Here is an 18,085-nt window from a genome sequence, read left to right on the forward strand (position 1 = left end):
GCGATGGTAACCAAAACAAGTCGCAGCCATCAGTCATCAGTGCAGGGCAAAAGGCTTACTAGGCATCAACATTTGTTTTTTCCAGTATAATTACTAAGTCAAACAAATATGACCACAAAATGTCCCATTACAAATATTTTAATCCGCATCTTGCTTATCCGTTTACATAAGGTATGAATCATGGCTTAGACTTGTTTGTTGTGCTGTTTGACATCTTTAAACTTGGAGCTGCCATTAATTTGAAAAGCAAATTTATGTTTTTTCTGTTTCACCCAACTGTATTAAAGTTAACTTGTTTATGTCCTTTCCCTTTACCCTTAAAAAGCCTCCACCCCCACCCCCGTGCTGCTTTGTCTGAGTTCTGTTAACTAAGTTAATATAAAACACATCAAATTGTTGATTGGAGTAATTTGGCTTTGGGAAAAGGTCCATAGCCGCTTTTATTTAGAACATCAAATTTCCTTAACAATCTTTCATAAAAAGTTTGGCCTAGTAAAGGTGTGGGTACTGAAAACGCCAAAAGCATATATTTGTTTTATATTTTTTATTTATTTTTTTATTATTATTATTGCAAGAAAACTAGGCTACAAGTAATGGCAAATGGCATACATATTAAACTACATTACGATAACTGCAAATTAAGCAAAACATGACTGATATAAAAAAAAATACTACAAAAAACTTCTTTTCGATTCATTTAAATATAGAAGCGGGATCAGAAATTAATTTGTATATCGTACTACGGAAAAATATGGAACATCACATTTCCTTAACAATCTTTCATAAAGTTTTGCCTTAGTGAAGGTGTGGGCACTGAAAACGCCAAAAGTATATGGTCACATATGCTGTCCCACCCCCAGGCAAGGGCAGCACAACTAACATATTACCATAAGTCATAGCCAAAAGGAAAAAAAATTCCATGCAACGTGGTCACATTAAATTGACCAATGTGGATAACTTGTAATTGCAACCAGTATGAAAACAGCCACCCATGCAAACTGACACTACCTGGTTAAAACAATGAATAACTTAAAAAGGAAATAGTACTGACTGAGTAAGCTGACGCCTTAAAAATTACGCCAAAGATTCAATCAGCTGAAGCAACAGCCGCCCATGCACACTGTGCTCATCAGGATATTATTATCTAAGACCACCATGCTGACAAAATCTTAAAGCAACCTAAATTTAACTAATCGTATGCACTTACACACTGGTTAATTGAGGGGCCAACAAGATAGCCGCCCATGCTAACTGTACTCACCCTGGTGCCCAAAAATGAATTGAAATAAAAGGAAACAAACACAAGCAATTTACACTTTTCACTTAAGAGGAGCCTAGGGAGGCAGTCGCCCATGCTAACTGAAATCATTAGGATCATTGTGGTCAGTTTTAAAAGATAAACTGAGAACATCCAATCTATGCTAATTCATGCCAGCCGACCAAGAACCTTACTTTTATGCAATGATTAGAAGAGTCAACATGGCGGGACAGTTGCCCATGCTAACATTACCCGCCATGCTGCCTCTGACTGGAATTATACAGAAACAAACAAACCATATGTACTTGCACCCAGGCCAACAACTTTGCAACTTTCCCGCTAACCCAAATGAACTCTAAAGGAAGCTAGAGAAGCAGCCGCCCATGCTAACTGCATTCAATAATCACTTGATGATACTGGACCTTTAAGAAACGAGGCTAGGTACTCTTGTATATCTTTGAAAAGCATTTGATTTCCAATGACCTAAAGCGCGAATTTGGGCATCTGACAAACCTCAATATGCTTCATGGAAGTCAGCTCCTATACGAAAACTGCGGCTCTTATAACGGAAAAGAGGCAGACCACAAAGCTGAATAGTCGTTAAAAGGCGTGAAAAATTGGATTGAGAAACGGGCAACCCATCCACTGTGTTAAAAATAGGGCCTGGTCCAGAGCCTCGCAAGGCTAGATACTTGGGCACTTGGGCAATAAATGCGCTCATTATAGCTGTTTAAAATTCCCAAAAGTAACCTGTCAATTCACTGGCAGCATTCAGCAATTTGGTGAGCTGATGAAGTTTACGAGGAGAGAAGGAGCCCCCTGCTTAGAAGCTGATGTTATTTCTCCCATACATAAAAGGGCATAAAAAGCCAGTGAACACATAACCTAAAATGGAATTATCTGATATGCCGAACCTTCAAGAGAAGAAACTGCAGCATTCAGCAATTTGGTGAGCTGATGAAGTTTACGAGGAGAGAAGGAGCCCCCTGCTTAGAAGCTGATGTTATTTATCCCATACATAAAAGGGCATAAAAAGCCAGTGAACACATAACCTAAAATGGAATTATCTGATATGCCAAACCTTCAAGAGAAGAAACTGCAGCAACCAGCTAGTCTAGTAAAGGAAGTCTAATTGGAAGACGGGAATCTAAGCGAAAACCCACTTTCCCATACCCCTTGGGCATTGAGGAGTCAGAAAGGCCTATTAGCTTATGACAATAGCCCAGTGCTGAGTCATAACTGGAATAATTATTATACAAATAAGCTACAAAGAGGGCCATAACTAATGGTGAGATAGGAAGTGCCGAAACGGAGTGTTGAAAAACTGAATTATAGAACCGAAGAAAAAAGTTTCCAAGCACCCTGATGTGTGAGATAGAGGACTGAAGACTTGAATGCAGCAGAAACTAGGCTATCGATGCCAATTGGGTGGCTGTAGATGGTGAGGGATCTCAGTAGTATATGTTCAGCATTTAAAGCCAAGCGTTGGATTTCCTACATTCTAATTTGAATTTCCTGCATATCTTCCTCCATACTAATGAAGGGATTCCTGCAGCATACTAATAAGTATCTAGTCGCTTCTTTTCATATGTTAATAAACTGTCTTCCGAGATTTCTCTTGCGTTCAATCCTCATTCCTGATTGGACGTTCACGGGTGTATTGGTTAATGGAATATAAACGCGCGAAAACTGATGAGCATTCACTCTACTTTTGATATCAAGCAAGACAAAAGAATCTGCGTTGATACTTTTACTTCAGTGTGAAGATGAGTTACTCAAAGTGTTGCCTTAAAAACCTGGAAGTGATCAACCCCGCCAACGGAATACGTTAAATTCATTATGTGGACTGGAAGCAATGTCCTTTCTTTTGCCGCGAGAATAGCGTACACGAAAAGCAACAGTGCCTTAGAGACCATGTTATACCTGACTACAAAATATGTGAAGGTGGACAGTCGCTTTACTTCAGGCATGTGGATGTTGCAACAATGAAAGTCTTAATATCTCAAAGGCATCCACTCTGACCCTATTTTACCTGAAGAGGGAGTAAGGAAATGTGTAGATATTTCCAATGGGGCGACGAGATGCCTTTTATTGACGAGAGTCAAAGACTATCTCCATTGTACTATCCTGAGGAAAAAAAGGTATCAGAAGAGGGCATAACATCTTATACTTCCAGGGCCAAGCTGCAAGAACAATTTGCAAGATCAGAGAGCCCAAAAGTGGGTAAGAATGCCTGCAATAGAACACAAATTCCAGTGAGCACTTGTCACTATTATTGACTGTTAGATAGTTGGCTTATCAAAATCCTTTTCAAGAAACTAGCACTGTAGAACCCGAACACAATTCCATATACCTACATTATATTTTATTTTTTAGTCCTAATAAACCGTTGATTCGTTAACCTATATTTCACGTGTCATACGTGCCTGTTTTTATCTTAATTTAAAAGTGAGAATATACTGAACTACAAGCAGCGGCACGCTTCTCTTATAGCTATTTGGTAAAGGTAGGGTTACCAAGTAAATAAGTACATAAAAAATATATTTCTTTCCATCCTCCTCCCCCTCTACTAAAATGTTGTATTATTTGTTTCCCTTGTATCCCTCCTGTACCCTCTCTGTACCCCTATTGTATCTTCTCTGTACCTCTATTGTACCCCCTCTGTTCCCCTCCGTACCCCTCTTGTACCCCCTCTGTACCGTTATTGTCCCCCTCCGTACCCCTCTTGTACCCCCTCTGTACCCCTATTGTACCCCCTTTCTGTATCCCTCTCGTGCACTTGTTCTTGCTCCAGGATAAAATATAAATAAAACTCTAAACAAATGAGTGGAAAAAGGCAGAGGAGTTTCTTAATAAAAGTGTTGAAGACCAAGTCAACACAATTTGCAGTACTAACCTTGCAAGTACGGGTTCACAGAGCGATAAGTAATCGGATTTCTGGCAGAATTTGGGTACGGTAAATACCTAATCGTACCTTTTTGGTACGCCTCGGCTACATATCAGGCTCGTTTGGTCTCGACTGCGTCTCGCCTAAATACGAACCATGGTTCGACCAAACTCGCCTGATATGCCGCCGAAGCGTAACAGAAAGGTACCATCGGGTATAATTAGAATATCCAATCATTTGTATTAATTACTTTTTGTAGCGATGAGTTGTGGAACACTGCTGTAATATACTTCGGTTGGTGTCCTTTGTAAATCCTGTTAATTGTACCCCGTCACTTCGTAATTGAAATTCGTTATTTTACTGTAAATTGTATGTTCTGTAACTGGATACTTGTAACCTTTTTGTCCTTAAAATAATTCTTTTCTGTGTTTACTTTAAGTTAAGCTTTATAAATAAATACGAACACGACGCTTTGCAAATGAACAATGGTATCTTTCGTGAATTTTAAGGCCTCATTCGCCTGAGGATCGAACTGTGTTCGAAGGTCCTCCCGAAGTCTGTAAACAAAATAATGAATGACCCAACAAAAGGACCGTGGTAGGGGAAGAAGCCATCTTAACGCGCAATAAAGCGAAATAAATGCTCATGCGATGCTGAGACTACAACAATACCGGCAATCAATAGCGAGAGAAATCAAATCAATTAGAGGGCAAAATAAATCGCTAGACGGTCTTTACATTAGGCACCACATCCCGATCAAAAAAGCTTTTAAAGCACAAAAAAAGAATACCAGTAAACCCTTACCTGGAAGTATGAATAACACGTCTTGAGCCACATACTAACAGGGGTGCAATGACAAGCACATGGCTTGGAAATAGTGAGGCTCTGAACCACACCCCACATAATTTGAAATGTTTGTTTTCTAGGGGGGGGGGGGGGGGGAGGGGCAGTGGCTTATTAAACTTTAGTGTGCTGTCCAGACTCCAGATTAACCAGTCCCTGTCCAAGCTGAACCTCTGAAGTGCCACACCATAAACTCCTGAAAGCATAACACCCCGAAATTTAAAATTTCAATTCTGAAGTGGCTAATAAAATTATAATGGTTGTTATCGTTAATTCCTTAAAGTAGCAACCTTCGGAAAGTAATGACCCTGCAAAAGTAGTCACCTCAACTGCAATTCAACTTTTTGGAGATAACAGGGGAGAATAACAAGTACAAGGGACACCACATGTACATGTACATCAATTATTCTGTCCTGATGCTATCATAGTAATATTATCTATTATGATATGACTAGCTCCGTGAGCGGTCAAGATAAAGCGAAATTCGTGCTCTGATTGGCTACCCTTGCGGTCAAGATGGAGACAACTTAACCGCTCGGGATCGCCCGCTGTGCTCCCGCAAGCGAAAAACGTTTTCCGACCGTACTTAAAAAGGCTTTTCGTCGTAATTAGTCGCTTTGAAACTATTTTCCGAATCAACACAACGATTTTCTGTCTGTTTCTAGCGAAAGGAAGTCCAATAGCAAAGAAAAAGGTTTTGAAGCGAATGAGAGCAAACAAATTAAACAGCAAAAAAAAAGGAACTTGGGCTTTATCCTGCCATCTTGACCTCACGTCTGGACAATAACCATATTTTTACAAAAAACCTTTTTTCCACAGTCATATAATCTTTTCTATAAACAAAACATCCTACTACTCCTTAACTACTTTTAAGAAGTTCTTATTTTCGGGTAGCAAGAATAAATGTGCAGAGTATAATGGACATTTTCATCTTACTACAGTCTACAATCATGACCAACATGTAAACACACATACCTGCACATGTAATGTAAACATCAAAATAAATGTGGTAGGAAATGCTGCTACAGTGGAACCCCACCCTACAGACACCAGCTTGTTACGAACAGTATCGTTTGTCTCATCTAAATTTATTTGTCAGACACTGGTTAAAATAGATAATGGGCACTTTTCTGTGACCCGAGTGACGTCAGTTACCCAGGTGATATGCTGTCATACAAAGTTATCCTCAATCTATGCGTAATTGTTTTTATTTTTTTTTAAGAATTATGTTAATTAGGAATCTAAATTGTGTACAATATTTTCTCTGGATATTATAAATTTGTCTTTACCTTTTTTATGAACGTGAAGCTCTCATTACAAGCACTGACTCCTGCCCCAGTACAAACCAGCATGCACTCAGGGGTGTGCCTACCACGATCTGCTGCCCTGTCCGTGGATTTCCACCACCGGATGTTACCTGGACATTACCTGATGGAACTGTACAGAAAACAGGAAACACTATTTTACCCATTACACCCAAAACAAATGACTTTGGAAAATACACATGCATTGCTGAGGGACTGAAAAAAACTGACCCTGATCCAGTTATCGTCTCCATCATCCTTCGAGAGGAAAGACTAAGTAAGTACATTCTTAAATTGATTCATCTTAGGTTTCAAGCCAGGTTAAGGTCACAGTTTTTACAGAACTGGGAATGTCGATGTAGTATAAGCTGTGGGCCAAATGGGATTCTTTTGTAATTATTGGTGAAGCTGCGACAAAAAGTGAATCAAAGATGGAAGGCATTAACCATTATTATTAAATTTATTTTCCTGTAATGCCCATGGGCTGATGATGAATTATGCAATTTAGAAACAAAACAAAACAAAAAAGGTACTTCAAAGACCACATCGTCTATTTGGAGGTCATTCAGTCTGCAGACCGCCATATTTTTTCTTCAAAGACCGCCAATTTTCTTTATTGCCTCCTGAAGACTGAGACCGCCATAAATTACTTGACCGTAAACCGCCATGTGCCCGGAGACCGACGGCAATGAGGCGGAGATGAATGACATCCACCAAGACATCCGAGTTTTTAGACTTTTTGTTCTGAGTATAACATTTACATTTAATTGGTTTATTGCAAGCAGGCGCAGACAAATGTCCCCGGACTCTTTTTTCCAACGTTGTGTGACAGAGAGAGAGAGAACCAGAACTGGACTATAGTCCCTTCATGTTTTAATTTTTGTAAAAAATAAAACAAACAAACTAACAAAGATAAGCACTGCCATTCATATTGTTCCCCCCGCTTCATAACGGAAGTATGGACTTAACCTCATATTTAATCATCCCTCATAACTATTAAGCCCACCTCAAAAGGTCGCATAAAAGGAAGTATAAAGGGATAAGCGCCATAGGGAGTTAATAATACATTATCGCCTTTGATTATACGAGTTGGTCTTTGTTCAATTCTCTTTCTTTCAGATATTGTGGAAATTGCAGCTAATAATAACACACAGCTCAAAAAAGGTGATAAATTTAAATGGACTAAAGTCGAGGGCGCTCAGAACTACATTTGTAGAGTGTATGGTGCAGACATTGACAGCAAAACCTTTTTAGCAGCAGAAATCTCAATTGAGATTCCTTACAGCGAGTTAACCTTTAAGGCTCCAAACAAAATACCAGATCCTGTGAAAGTCTCTATTCGAGTTCTGGCAATTGATGAGGATAATGTCATTGGGAGAGGAGGACCTTTTGCGGCAGGCAAGTAGTGTTGCTTTAAAGGAATTCTGTATCAAAAATAAGCTGACAAACGGTGAATATTAATTTAAATGTACTAATATAAGGATAATCTGTCTACAAAAACACTCTCATGCTTTGCACTTTCGTTCGGTTCCCTTGCTGTTTCTCTCATGTTATGAAAAGCTGTAAACAGTGTATTAAAAAGTAGTGGCACAAAATGACAATAATTTTACAAACCAGGAGAAGTATCTCCCCTAGAGCCCACTTTGTGATTTCTCATCTAAACAATTCACTGGTATTTATAAAGATACGTATGAAAAGCACTTTCGTCCAGGGTGGCTTGGTATGGAGGTATTCCTCCTGTCAGGGATGACTCTGCACTGTATAAACAGGTCCAAAGCTGAGGATGCATATGCTCTATTATGCTACATGGCTCAGCCTTTTCTGTCTGAAAAGAGCCACTTTTTTTATTATGCACTGAGCTGTATTACCGATTTTTGCATCGGTTTTTTACCATTTGGTAGGGCACTGTTTTTACACCACAAACGGTGAATATTAATTTAAATGTACTAATATAAGGAAAATCTGTTTACAAAAACACCCTCATGCTTTGCACTTTGGCACGGTTCGCTTGCTGTTTTTCTCATGTTCTTTCGTTATACAATTTGTTATATTTTTATACAATTTAAACCACAAAAACACCCTCCATTGAAACCACAAAAATAATAATAACAGATACGTGTTAGACACTTGCTTGCCCTAACGCAAATATAGCACAGGGTGCTAATATCAGATAGTAGCAGGAGAAATATTACTATTATTAACTACTTTAGTTTGCTTTTAGGTTTTTTTGGGGGGCCCCCCGGAAAAAAAAATTTGAGTAAAAACTCGGAGGAAGATTTGCCTTAACCATCCTTGACTGACCCAATGGCAAGTATTTCATGTTTGGATGACGCCTTCTCGAACTGAAAACATGCCCAGTGGAAGGCCAACAAAAAGATAAGAAGAGTAGAAAAAGTAAAATCGAGAAAAAAAATAAGAAAACGAAAAGCCCTAATTAGTAGCCAAAGAACTTTCTCTTCCAAACACTCTCAAATTTTGATTTGTGCGCATGCCTGAACAAAAATGCTGTAAAATGTGATGCTAGAGGAAAGATACTTTTCCGTTGCAAATGCCGTTTCGAGTAGTTTTGAGCAGAATTTAGCTTGTAAATATCTGACCGGAAAATGTAAAACTGTCCAAAAATACGCTTTTCCAAAAATTTCCATGCGCCAATCGGTTAACTAGAAGCTATTTATTTTAGTATCATACTAAAATGATACCTGTGAATTAATCAATTTTTCATCATTGTCTCAAATATAGTAGAGGGTATTGTAATTATTGGTTTTCTTTCTCTGTTGTTTATAGAGATTAGTTCTGCAACCAGCCCTGGACTTTCTTTCATTTTGTGTGTCGTTCTGTTCATGTCAGTTCTTAGTCTGCAATAGATGGTAAGTAAGCTCTGTTTCCTATTTAGCTTGACCCTTTATTGCAATTCTACACTGTGTGGGTTTTTTTGTGGCTCTGTGCAGCTGTGACTTCTTTCAAAAAGTGGGGTAAAAGTACTGTCAATGAAGCTTTTTTACAACTGCTAGGTGGTTTTCCATAATTGTTAATATGATACAAAGCTGATGCTATCTCAATTTTAATTGGCTTAAAGCACTTTGCTTACTCCAGGCGGCACTGTGTCATTACATTGTATCTGCAGACACTGGTACACAAAGTTATGCTTGTAGATACATATGACATATGGCTTTTATGGATGTCAAAATAATGATGTAACCTGACAAACATGCAGCTTTTTTTAACGAGATTTTCATGGTGCAGTCCGCATTCGGTAATATTTTCAAAACACCTTCTAACTTGACAGCGGAATTTTGCTTTAGTTTGATCTTTCAGTTCGTTTTCAGATGTATCAAATCCTTTCTGGAAGCCTTCTGATTTCACTTTAATCCAGCTGTAATTGGATTCGGTTTTTCCATAATAGCAAAAATTATAAAGGCGCCGGTTGGAGTTCCACTAGATAACACAAACCTCATCCAATAATTGTTTACTGTCAATATGGCCATACCAAACCAACTGATTCTTTATATGTGCCTTTGCTACAAATAAAAGTGCCGGTTAAGTCTGATAAAACATCCCTGGTGTTAATGTGGTACCGGAATTTATTTGATCTGGCTGTACGTAACGGGTTATACCCAATATATGAATTCAAGAAATGAGTGAAAACGATCTTCACAGTGTAGAAGCAATTAAAGCTATTCCTTTTTTTAACCTGGAAAAAATTTCAAGACTACAACGGGATTCAAACCCATGATCTCCGCAATACCGGTGCGTTGCTCTACCAACTGAGCTATGAAGCCTTGATACGTTCCTAATGTCCCGCATATGGAGTAGATGGCAGTGAATATATGAAAGACATAAATGAACTGCGGTGAATACATGACGTATCAAGGCTTCGTAGCTACTCATAGTTACGTCGACTCCAGTTAACTTGAACCTTCAATGGAAATTGAATAAGGTTTGAGTTATCGGGAGTTGAAAACAAAATGACCTGAAATAAGAAAAAACGGTTTTTACTGTTTTTCTGTTCCGTTTACAATGTACATTTTAAATAAATTTAGAGTATAGAGAAGAAGCCGAGTAAACATGAAACGATAATTACTGTATGAATCATAGCTAATCATAACGTAACGCTATCAAAAAAAAGCAGCAGAAGACGTCCGGGTACTGCGAACTTTGCAGGTCTCAAAAGGAAAGTCTGGCTACTGCCGTACAGAGTTCATGCGATTAACTTTCACTTCGCCCTGACGCTTCTCAGCAAATCTATTACTATCTATTATCCTTGAAAGTTTTCTAAGGTTAGATCTGAAAGAATGGGTATCAACCTCCACCAACAAACTTAATGTCTTTAGCACGTCAATGGCGTGGCACAGTTCGTGTTTTGAGGGGCATTTCTGGGGCGGCTCTGACTCGTGTACAAATTTATTTCAAAATAAAATCAATGTTTGTGACTACAGTACACTGTTTACTTTGACTTGTCATTTATTGAGAGACATGGTTCAAGTTAAGGTGTTTCTTACCATGTTGTTTGCCAGTCGCAACATTGTTTAACCCTTAATATGCAAAGTCCGGATTGTTCCGGAATTTGGAGGAATGGTCATTCAACCACTTATGGCGTCACCAATTAACACGTCAGCAGATGTTTGTGACGTGCAAATTATAGAGTTTGGATAGATCTTTCCACAGGAGTGTCCATCTTGAACATTGACTGCATTCCGATAGAGCTAATCGAAAAAAACGTGATAGGCCAATATACCAGCCCGTACTTGACCATGGTCTCCTTTTCAGGGTTTTCCATTGATTAAGATCAAAATTTTCAGGCCAGTAGAAGGCGTGCACAGAGTAAAAGATAGAGAGAAGAAGAAAGCAGAGAGAAACGAAAAGGAAAGGAGCAAGGAAAAAATCGGAACGGATGCGCCAAAGTAAAAAGTTGAACATTTTTACATGGAAATGTCATCAAAAACTTAATGCAGTGTCAGTAAGTGCATTCTAGCAAAGTTTAGAGAAATTTAGGACCGTAGAGCCAAGAAAATCGATTAACGGTTAAAAAAAACGCGTTTTTGGAGTTATTTCAGCATATTAAGGGTTAACGCGGGTAATGGAGATGGGGGTGTGTGAATTTTTTATTTCCCCACATGGCTCCCCTAGGGTGGCCACGTGACCAACATGGCTTTTAGCTCTAAGAGATTCTTGTTAACTGCGCTGCGCAGTTCTTGCTCTGCACGCGGTTTATTTTTTTTCGTTTTGTCGGTGACCAGACCCAGACCTCCACTCGGTCGAGCTTGAAATCACGCGATGTTTAGAAGCTACAAATCACTAACAAATGGAAAGTTTTTCTCTTTTTTGTCTTTATAAAGTATGCTTAGTGTGAACTATTCGATTTTGAAGCGTTTGGTTCATGGAAAATACTAAATTTCCACGCCTTCAAAGAGAAATATAATTTAGCGGGCCAGAATCTATGAAAAAATACCATTACGATGGCGGAAAAGAATGTGCTGACATGACAAGTTTCAGTTTCGATCGTCTAGACCTCGAGTCACGTAATGTTTTTAAGGTATTATCAGCTACTTTTAAAATCTTTGCAAATCCTTTGGTCTTTACTAAACAAATTTATTGGAAAGTATTTCTCTTTTAAGAGTAATCTATTTTTTTTCCCTGTGTCATTAAAAGGATTTTAGAGATATGAAGGAAATTTCCCTTCACAAACATGCGCTGACTTATACCGCTTACGTAATTCGGTATGGTAGGGAAATACCCTCTGTGCTAAAAACAGCCTCAGAGTCCGCGCGTGGGAATTCGGCCAGAATTTGCATATAAGAGAATTAATTAATCGCGGCTGGAACAAGTCAACCATAAAATGTCACACAAAGTTTGTCAGTCGCTGCATTTTTACAACCGCCTATTGTAATACGAAAACCGAAAGAGGGGCAAAATTTTGAATTGTGAAAGATGTTGAAAAATAATACAGTATAGAAACCGCAAAACATTGTCATTGGGCCAGTTTTCAGTTTTATGCAAATTGAGAATACTGTCGAAATTCTCACGGATACTTACGTTCCTGGCGTGAAGCCAGACGTACTTTTCAATTGTAAAGTTTATCCTCGGAGGAGACCCAGGGGCAGTTGTTGTAAACTTTCGCCCGAAAAATCCCGTCGTCCCGATAAGCGATTTTTTGGTTTCACGGATCAGGATCGTGGGAATTAGATTTGGCCAGCATTAGCATATAAGAAAACTATTTAATTGCGGATGGAACTAGTCAACCATGAAATGTCCCACAAGGTGTTTTCTTACCATTATGCTTGTCAGTCGCACTATTGTTTGACGCAGATAAAGGGGATATAAGGGGGTGGGGGTGCATTTTTTATGCTCCCCGCATAGCTACCCCTAGGGTGGTCACGTGACCAGCGCAGTTTTAAGCTCTAAGAGCTTCTTGTTATTTTTAGATTTGTCGGCAACCAGACTCAAACCTCCACTCGGCCAGACTTACATACATGATTGCATTTACATACATACATTCCAGTCACGCAATGTTTAAAAGCTATAAATCAGCTTTTAATGGAAACTTAACCAATAGTTTGGTCTTACAATGCGGACACTCGAACCATGAACGCCATGGCTTTATTTTAACTTTATTTGTACTTATTTTCACTTTTTTGTAGAAATTTTTGACATTTTTCCAGAACTAGCCAATCACAGCCGCGAGTCGAAGAAACAGCCGATACATTTTTTAAACATTATTTTCAAACTGACGCGTGTTTTCACACAACGGCGGTACATTTTTCCAAAATCTTCCGCATTCTTTATCAATCGTTGTCGGTCTGCTTCTTATTATAGCGGGATATTTAACCAGTGAAACTATAATGGCGGTTTCTGACGGAAATATTACTTCCCTTTTCATTGAAAGACAAGACCAAATGTAACCCAACATATTTATTTCGACGACAAACGTCAAACAACATTTGAAACACAACGTAACATTAGATTTATACCGTTTAAATCTGCTTTGTAATGGAAATCATCAGAAAGATGAGTCACGAGTCACTCAGTACAGTTTTGAAATTTTAGTATTAGTCTGGCAAATCATATGCCGGCTTCCAATACTCACGCGTTTTGGCTTACAGTCTGTAGACGGGAAGAAGGCATCGATGTCTTCGGATTTCGCATACGCTACAGCGAACATGGCCTAAGCCCTCGATTTTCGAATTATGTCGAGAGACACTCCAGTTTTAGACCTAAAGATCGATATTTTAACCATTACTGAACCTCTGACGATTCCAGTACGGAAAAGTCTCGATGTAGCCATGTTAATTCAACAGCAACACTCGTGTTTTCCCACGACGGGCCTATAAATAGTTTGCGTGCAAGAGATTTATCTGAAGATAAGCTGTCAATCATACGGAAAAAAGGAGAAAAACTGTCTCGGTCGTTGCTTCGACTCGCGGCTGTGATTGGTTAGTTCTTTTAAAATGTACAAAATAAGCGAAGATTTAAGTACAAATAAAGTGAAAATAAAGCCGTGGCGTTCATGGTTCGAGTGTCCGCACTGTAACTAATAAGCATGTTTAGCGCGTAATGTTCTATTTTTAAGCGTTTCACTTAAAGAAATTACTAAATGTTAGTGCTATGAGAGAGAAATATTTATAAGCGTTGTGCCATGGAATGTGCTAACGTTGTAACTTTCACTTTCATTAAGGCATTGAATAACATCGGCGAGACTTCCAGTGACGTAATTTTTAAAAGCTATAAATCAGTTAGTACTGGAAAATTTACGACTCCTTTGTTCTTTCAAATTTCGATTTTGAAAAAAGTAAGTTTTTTCACGTTATAAACCAAAACTGTTTCAGCGGGTTGGAATTTATGCTGTAAACACAATTAGCTTTGTGTCATGGGATGTGCTGACGTTGTAACTTTCACTTTCACAGGGCATTGAATAAGACTGGCAAAACTTCGAGTTACGCAATGCAATATATATAGCCAAAGTGGATCCTTCTGGAGAGTGACATCTCTGTTCCCTCGAAGCATCTTAACTTTGTATAGATAACGCAATATATACCTACCGTATTTACTCGAATAAGCGCCCTGGCGCTTATTAAACTTTTCACCTTTCAAGTGCGGCGCTTATTCGAGGGCGGCGTTTATTTGAGGGCGGAGCTTAATTAAAATTTGGACACCTCAAAGAATGTAATCTTTAACAGTGATTAAAAATAGCGTCTTTTAATTTTCAATATTCGTCTCTTGCTGAAGAGAAAAGTGGCGCTAGCTGTCCTGGCAAAGTTTGTGGCCTTTAAAACATTTACAAAACCACATATTGTTAGAATGCTGGATAGAAAACTAATGGGCGAGCGGTAAAACAATCACTTTGAACTGCAAAACATCGTTTTTGAAGGAAAGAAATGTCTAAGTTTGCTTTAGAGTTTCTTTGTAGTGCTGTTTTTTTAGTTTAACGGAATTCCTCGAATAAGCGCCGCATCGGTACTGCAGCGCTTATTCGGGGGCGGCGCTTATTAACTTTTTGGTCCCAAATGCGGCGCTTATTCGAGGGCGGCGCTTATTCGGGGGCGGCGCTTATTCGAGTAAATACGGTAATTGAAAAAACGTTGACCCTGTGAAAAGCATAAACCATGAACTATATGACCCGATGGTGTTATGGGTAGACAACAATAGAAGCCTTAGTGATATTCTTTTCATTGATAATCAAGGTATTTTATTTGTTTGAAAGCCTTAGGAGCATGATTTATGCAACCTGTTTTATTATCATGCTTATTCTGTCAAAGACAACAATTATTTTCCGATTTCCCAGTCAACATTTGGGTCACATCGTTCAGGGTTTATGCTTTTCATGGGTCAACGATTCTTCAATCAGGTATATATAGCCATGTGTCCTCCTTCGCATACATTCATTATTTAGCCTCGTTGAGAGTTTAATTATTTATTGTCGTACCCAAACATAAAAAAGCAATTGAAGTATTTACATGAAAATTACAATTTTTTTGGTGGCATGGCGTCACATATCTGTTCTGATATTGCCACTGGTTACTGGGTGTTTTGCAGATATTTGGTTTCTTATCTAAATTTGTTTTCTTGTTGATTGTAGAGCCTAATGTCAATGTCCATGGTCAACTCGTGATTCAAAAAATGTCACGAATGACACCTTTAAACCAGTTGGAGCCAGGGTGGAACGAATCCGAAGACGATATCGATTATGTTACTTATGTGGTCTGACGAAGAAGACGTCATAAAAGAAACTGGCGGGCAAAAGAAGAACAAAGATGTGATATTCATTTAGTTTTTCTAGAATTATTCCTTCCAAATGACTAAACAATTAAAAAAGTACGAAATGCCTCCTTGTGGCTTTCCTTGAGGCCGGTATGAAGGCCTTTCTTATGGATTAGGAGCTTATCTCTAATTTTATCCAATGTCGATTCCTAAACCATTTCAGAACCAGATCGTGATGGATATAATGAAATTACTGACCCAATATACTACGACCACATGTTCTTAATTAAAATTCCAGGGTTTTATTTATTTACAGATTACGATTTTAAATTTTATACTGAAAAGCTTTGGTTTTGGTGTCAACGGCAGCTTGTCTTGAAGAACAACGGCAAAGTTTCTATAAGAAATGCCAAAATTTAACATTTTTTCCCTGGTATGGTGAATTAACAAATGGTAGAAAAGTACGCGTCTTTGCTCCTTCGTTCGTTGTCCACTGTATTGGAAAAATAACTTAGCAAAAATTAAGGCTTTTTTTATTTATTTCGACACACAGAAAAAAAAAAATAATATATAGCCTACTTACAGAATAATTACTTACGTTACCTACATGACTTAACGTACAATTACTTACATTTTTTACATTTCACTGCATTAGAATTACTTACATTCTTCACACAAGGCGTGTTTTGATTTCACTACGATCAGAATGTTTGGGTAAAACCTTTGTATTCGGCATAAGAGCATAGGGTCTACACAAAATGTTCGATGTGGAACAGAAAACCGTTGTTCCGCAACCGCCTTTAATTTTCTACTTGTTTTATGACGACTTTACAAGCCGTTACAAATTATCCTGCTAGCATATCATACGGTAACGTCTATGGTAGATCAGCTTTTGCGTGTTTTCGTATACCCTTCAAAGTTTTGTTAAGCCTGGTTCTCATATGATCGACCCGATCGTCTCTGTCGCTTCAAAACGTTTGCTTGCTCCAATCACCTCAGACTTTACAAACGACAGTTCTAAGCGACAGAGACGATCGGGACGATCATATGAGAACCAGCCTTTAAACTGTGCATGCAACAGAATTATTTATTTCAGATATATATTGTTTTTAAATGTAAATACATAAAGCAGTTAAGTGTACATAAATTTATTTATAATAAACATTAAGAAAATAGTATTGAAAAAACGTCGTGTGCTTGTATCTACTTTTTATAGTGTGACATTTTTGACCCATTATAAAAGTTGTTGAAGTATATAAATCAGGCGCCTTTTGACAGCCCGGTCTTTAAAAATTTGTGACGTCACAATCGGCACGTGCCTGAAAGCCACTTTTACTCGCACTAACATGCTTCACAGACTACAAGTTTGATTAGTACAGTCAACTACTAATTTTACGATCGTTGATTTTAATATTTCTGATTTTACGATCACCATTCTGTGTCCCGGCAAAAGTTACATTAAAATGTATGGAGCAGAATCCCGATTTACCAATATTAGATTCAACGAATCTCCCGGTCTAAGGAGGGAAATTTATCAACCCCGACAAAAATATTTTTCTGTTACAACGATATTATGATACCGTTGTTAAAGAGTGACAAACACCTAGCAATTACACATGACTAGCGATTCTGTAAACAGCTTGTCATTATTAGGGTAATTTTAAGTAACTTTATCATCCTTGCCTTCCTTCCTTTTTAGCAATTTCCTTACCCTGTTCAACTTAGAAGTTTCGAAGGCTTTTACTGATTGTACTTGGAAAAATTCATTATGAAACATTTTCCGATACAACGATAGTTTTAAATGCTTTGCCACAAAATCTTTAAATCGGGAGTTCGTTTACAACGATATCCCCAATTTAGCGATATGATTTTGCTGTCCCTTCGCCAACTTAGTAGCTTTTTAGGAAGGAATCACGAGGGGTACTGGTTATTTTAATATATTTATGCACTTTCTATGATAAGAACCTACAAAACTAATTATAGGTACAGACATTAAACAATTTTCTTATCTTTCATTATTAAAGGTCTTTGACATTAATTCCACTCAACTAAGAAGAAACTTTCTGAGCCTTAGAAAGAAAAAGGTTTGATAAAATGTGCACTTTTTTTCTTGTGCGCAACGCAAAACGAAAAACAACCTTTTTGATAGGGAACTCAATGCCTTGGTGTACCACGCGGCTCTGGAAACACCCATCCTATATAAGACCAATCCACGTTTCTCTAAACCCTGTTACTGTTAATTAAAACGGGGAATATTCCCTTGAAGGTACATGCGTTCAGAACTGCATGCTACTTTATAATACGACTTTTAGTGAATTAGACGCTTAGCCAATCGCTTTAATTTAGGAAAGAGCAGAGACCATTGTTCGCCTACACGACCAAATCCTCTACATTTGCATACAGCTGTTTGTCGTACATTTTCATGTTGATCAGCCTCTGTAAAGAAGACACAATAAAACAAAAATGGTTGGTTATTGTACATTTGTTTGCGCCCAAACTAACTTCTATTTTCTTGTAAAAGCTCTATTAAGCCCCCTCCCTAATACTCCCCCCCCCCCCGAAGCTCATAAGGCCCTTTTTCTATGACGCCCCCTCCTC

At 38.3% G+C, this 18,085-nt stretch overlaps 3 protein-coding genes and 1 pseudogene across 5 annotated transcripts in view; 2 read left to right on the forward strand and 2 right to left on the reverse strand.

The window, feature by feature from the left end:
• LOC144662800 (fibroblast growth factor receptor 1-A-like) overlaps nt 1–18,085 on the reverse strand; it is a 254,321-nt gene that overhangs the window by 59,867 nt on the left and 176,369 nt on the right. The window lies entirely within an intron of this gene.
• The window catches only part of LOC144662809 (uncharacterized), a 122,645-nt gene that overhangs the window by 28,595 nt on the left and 75,965 nt on the right, over nt 1–18,085 (forward strand). The gene's annotated exons all lie outside the window — the stretch shown is intronic.
• LOC144662837 (uncharacterized) lies at nt 2,294–16,499 on the forward strand. The gene is made up of 5 exons (XM_078523788.1): nt 2,294–3,481; nt 6,297–6,569; nt 7,412–7,690; nt 15,366–16,013; nt 16,167–16,499. The coding sequence occupies exons 1-4, from the start codon at nt 3,310–3,312 to the stop codon at nt 15,491–15,493; spliced, it is 852 nt and encodes a 283-aa protein (XP_078379914.1). The 5' UTR covers nt 2,294–3,309; the 3' UTR covers nt 15,494–16,013; nt 16,167–16,499.
• The window catches only part of LOC144662804 (uncharacterized), a 50,122-nt pseudogene continuing 48,529 nt past the window's right edge, over nt 16,493–18,085 (reverse strand). The window contains exon 19 of the transcript XR_013572526.1: nt 16,493–17,923. The product of XR_013572526.1 is annotated as an uncharacterized LOC144662804 (transcript). The remainder of the gene's footprint in view (nt 17,924–18,085) is intronic.

The sequence above is a fragment of the Oculina patagonica genome, chromosome 8 (assembly GCF_052425735.1).
Source record: "Oculina patagonica isolate OP01 chromosome 8, crgOcupat, whole genome shotgun sequence".
Classification (NCBI taxonomy): domain Eukaryota; kingdom Metazoa; phylum Cnidaria; class Anthozoa; order Scleractinia; family Oculinidae; genus Oculina; species Oculina patagonica.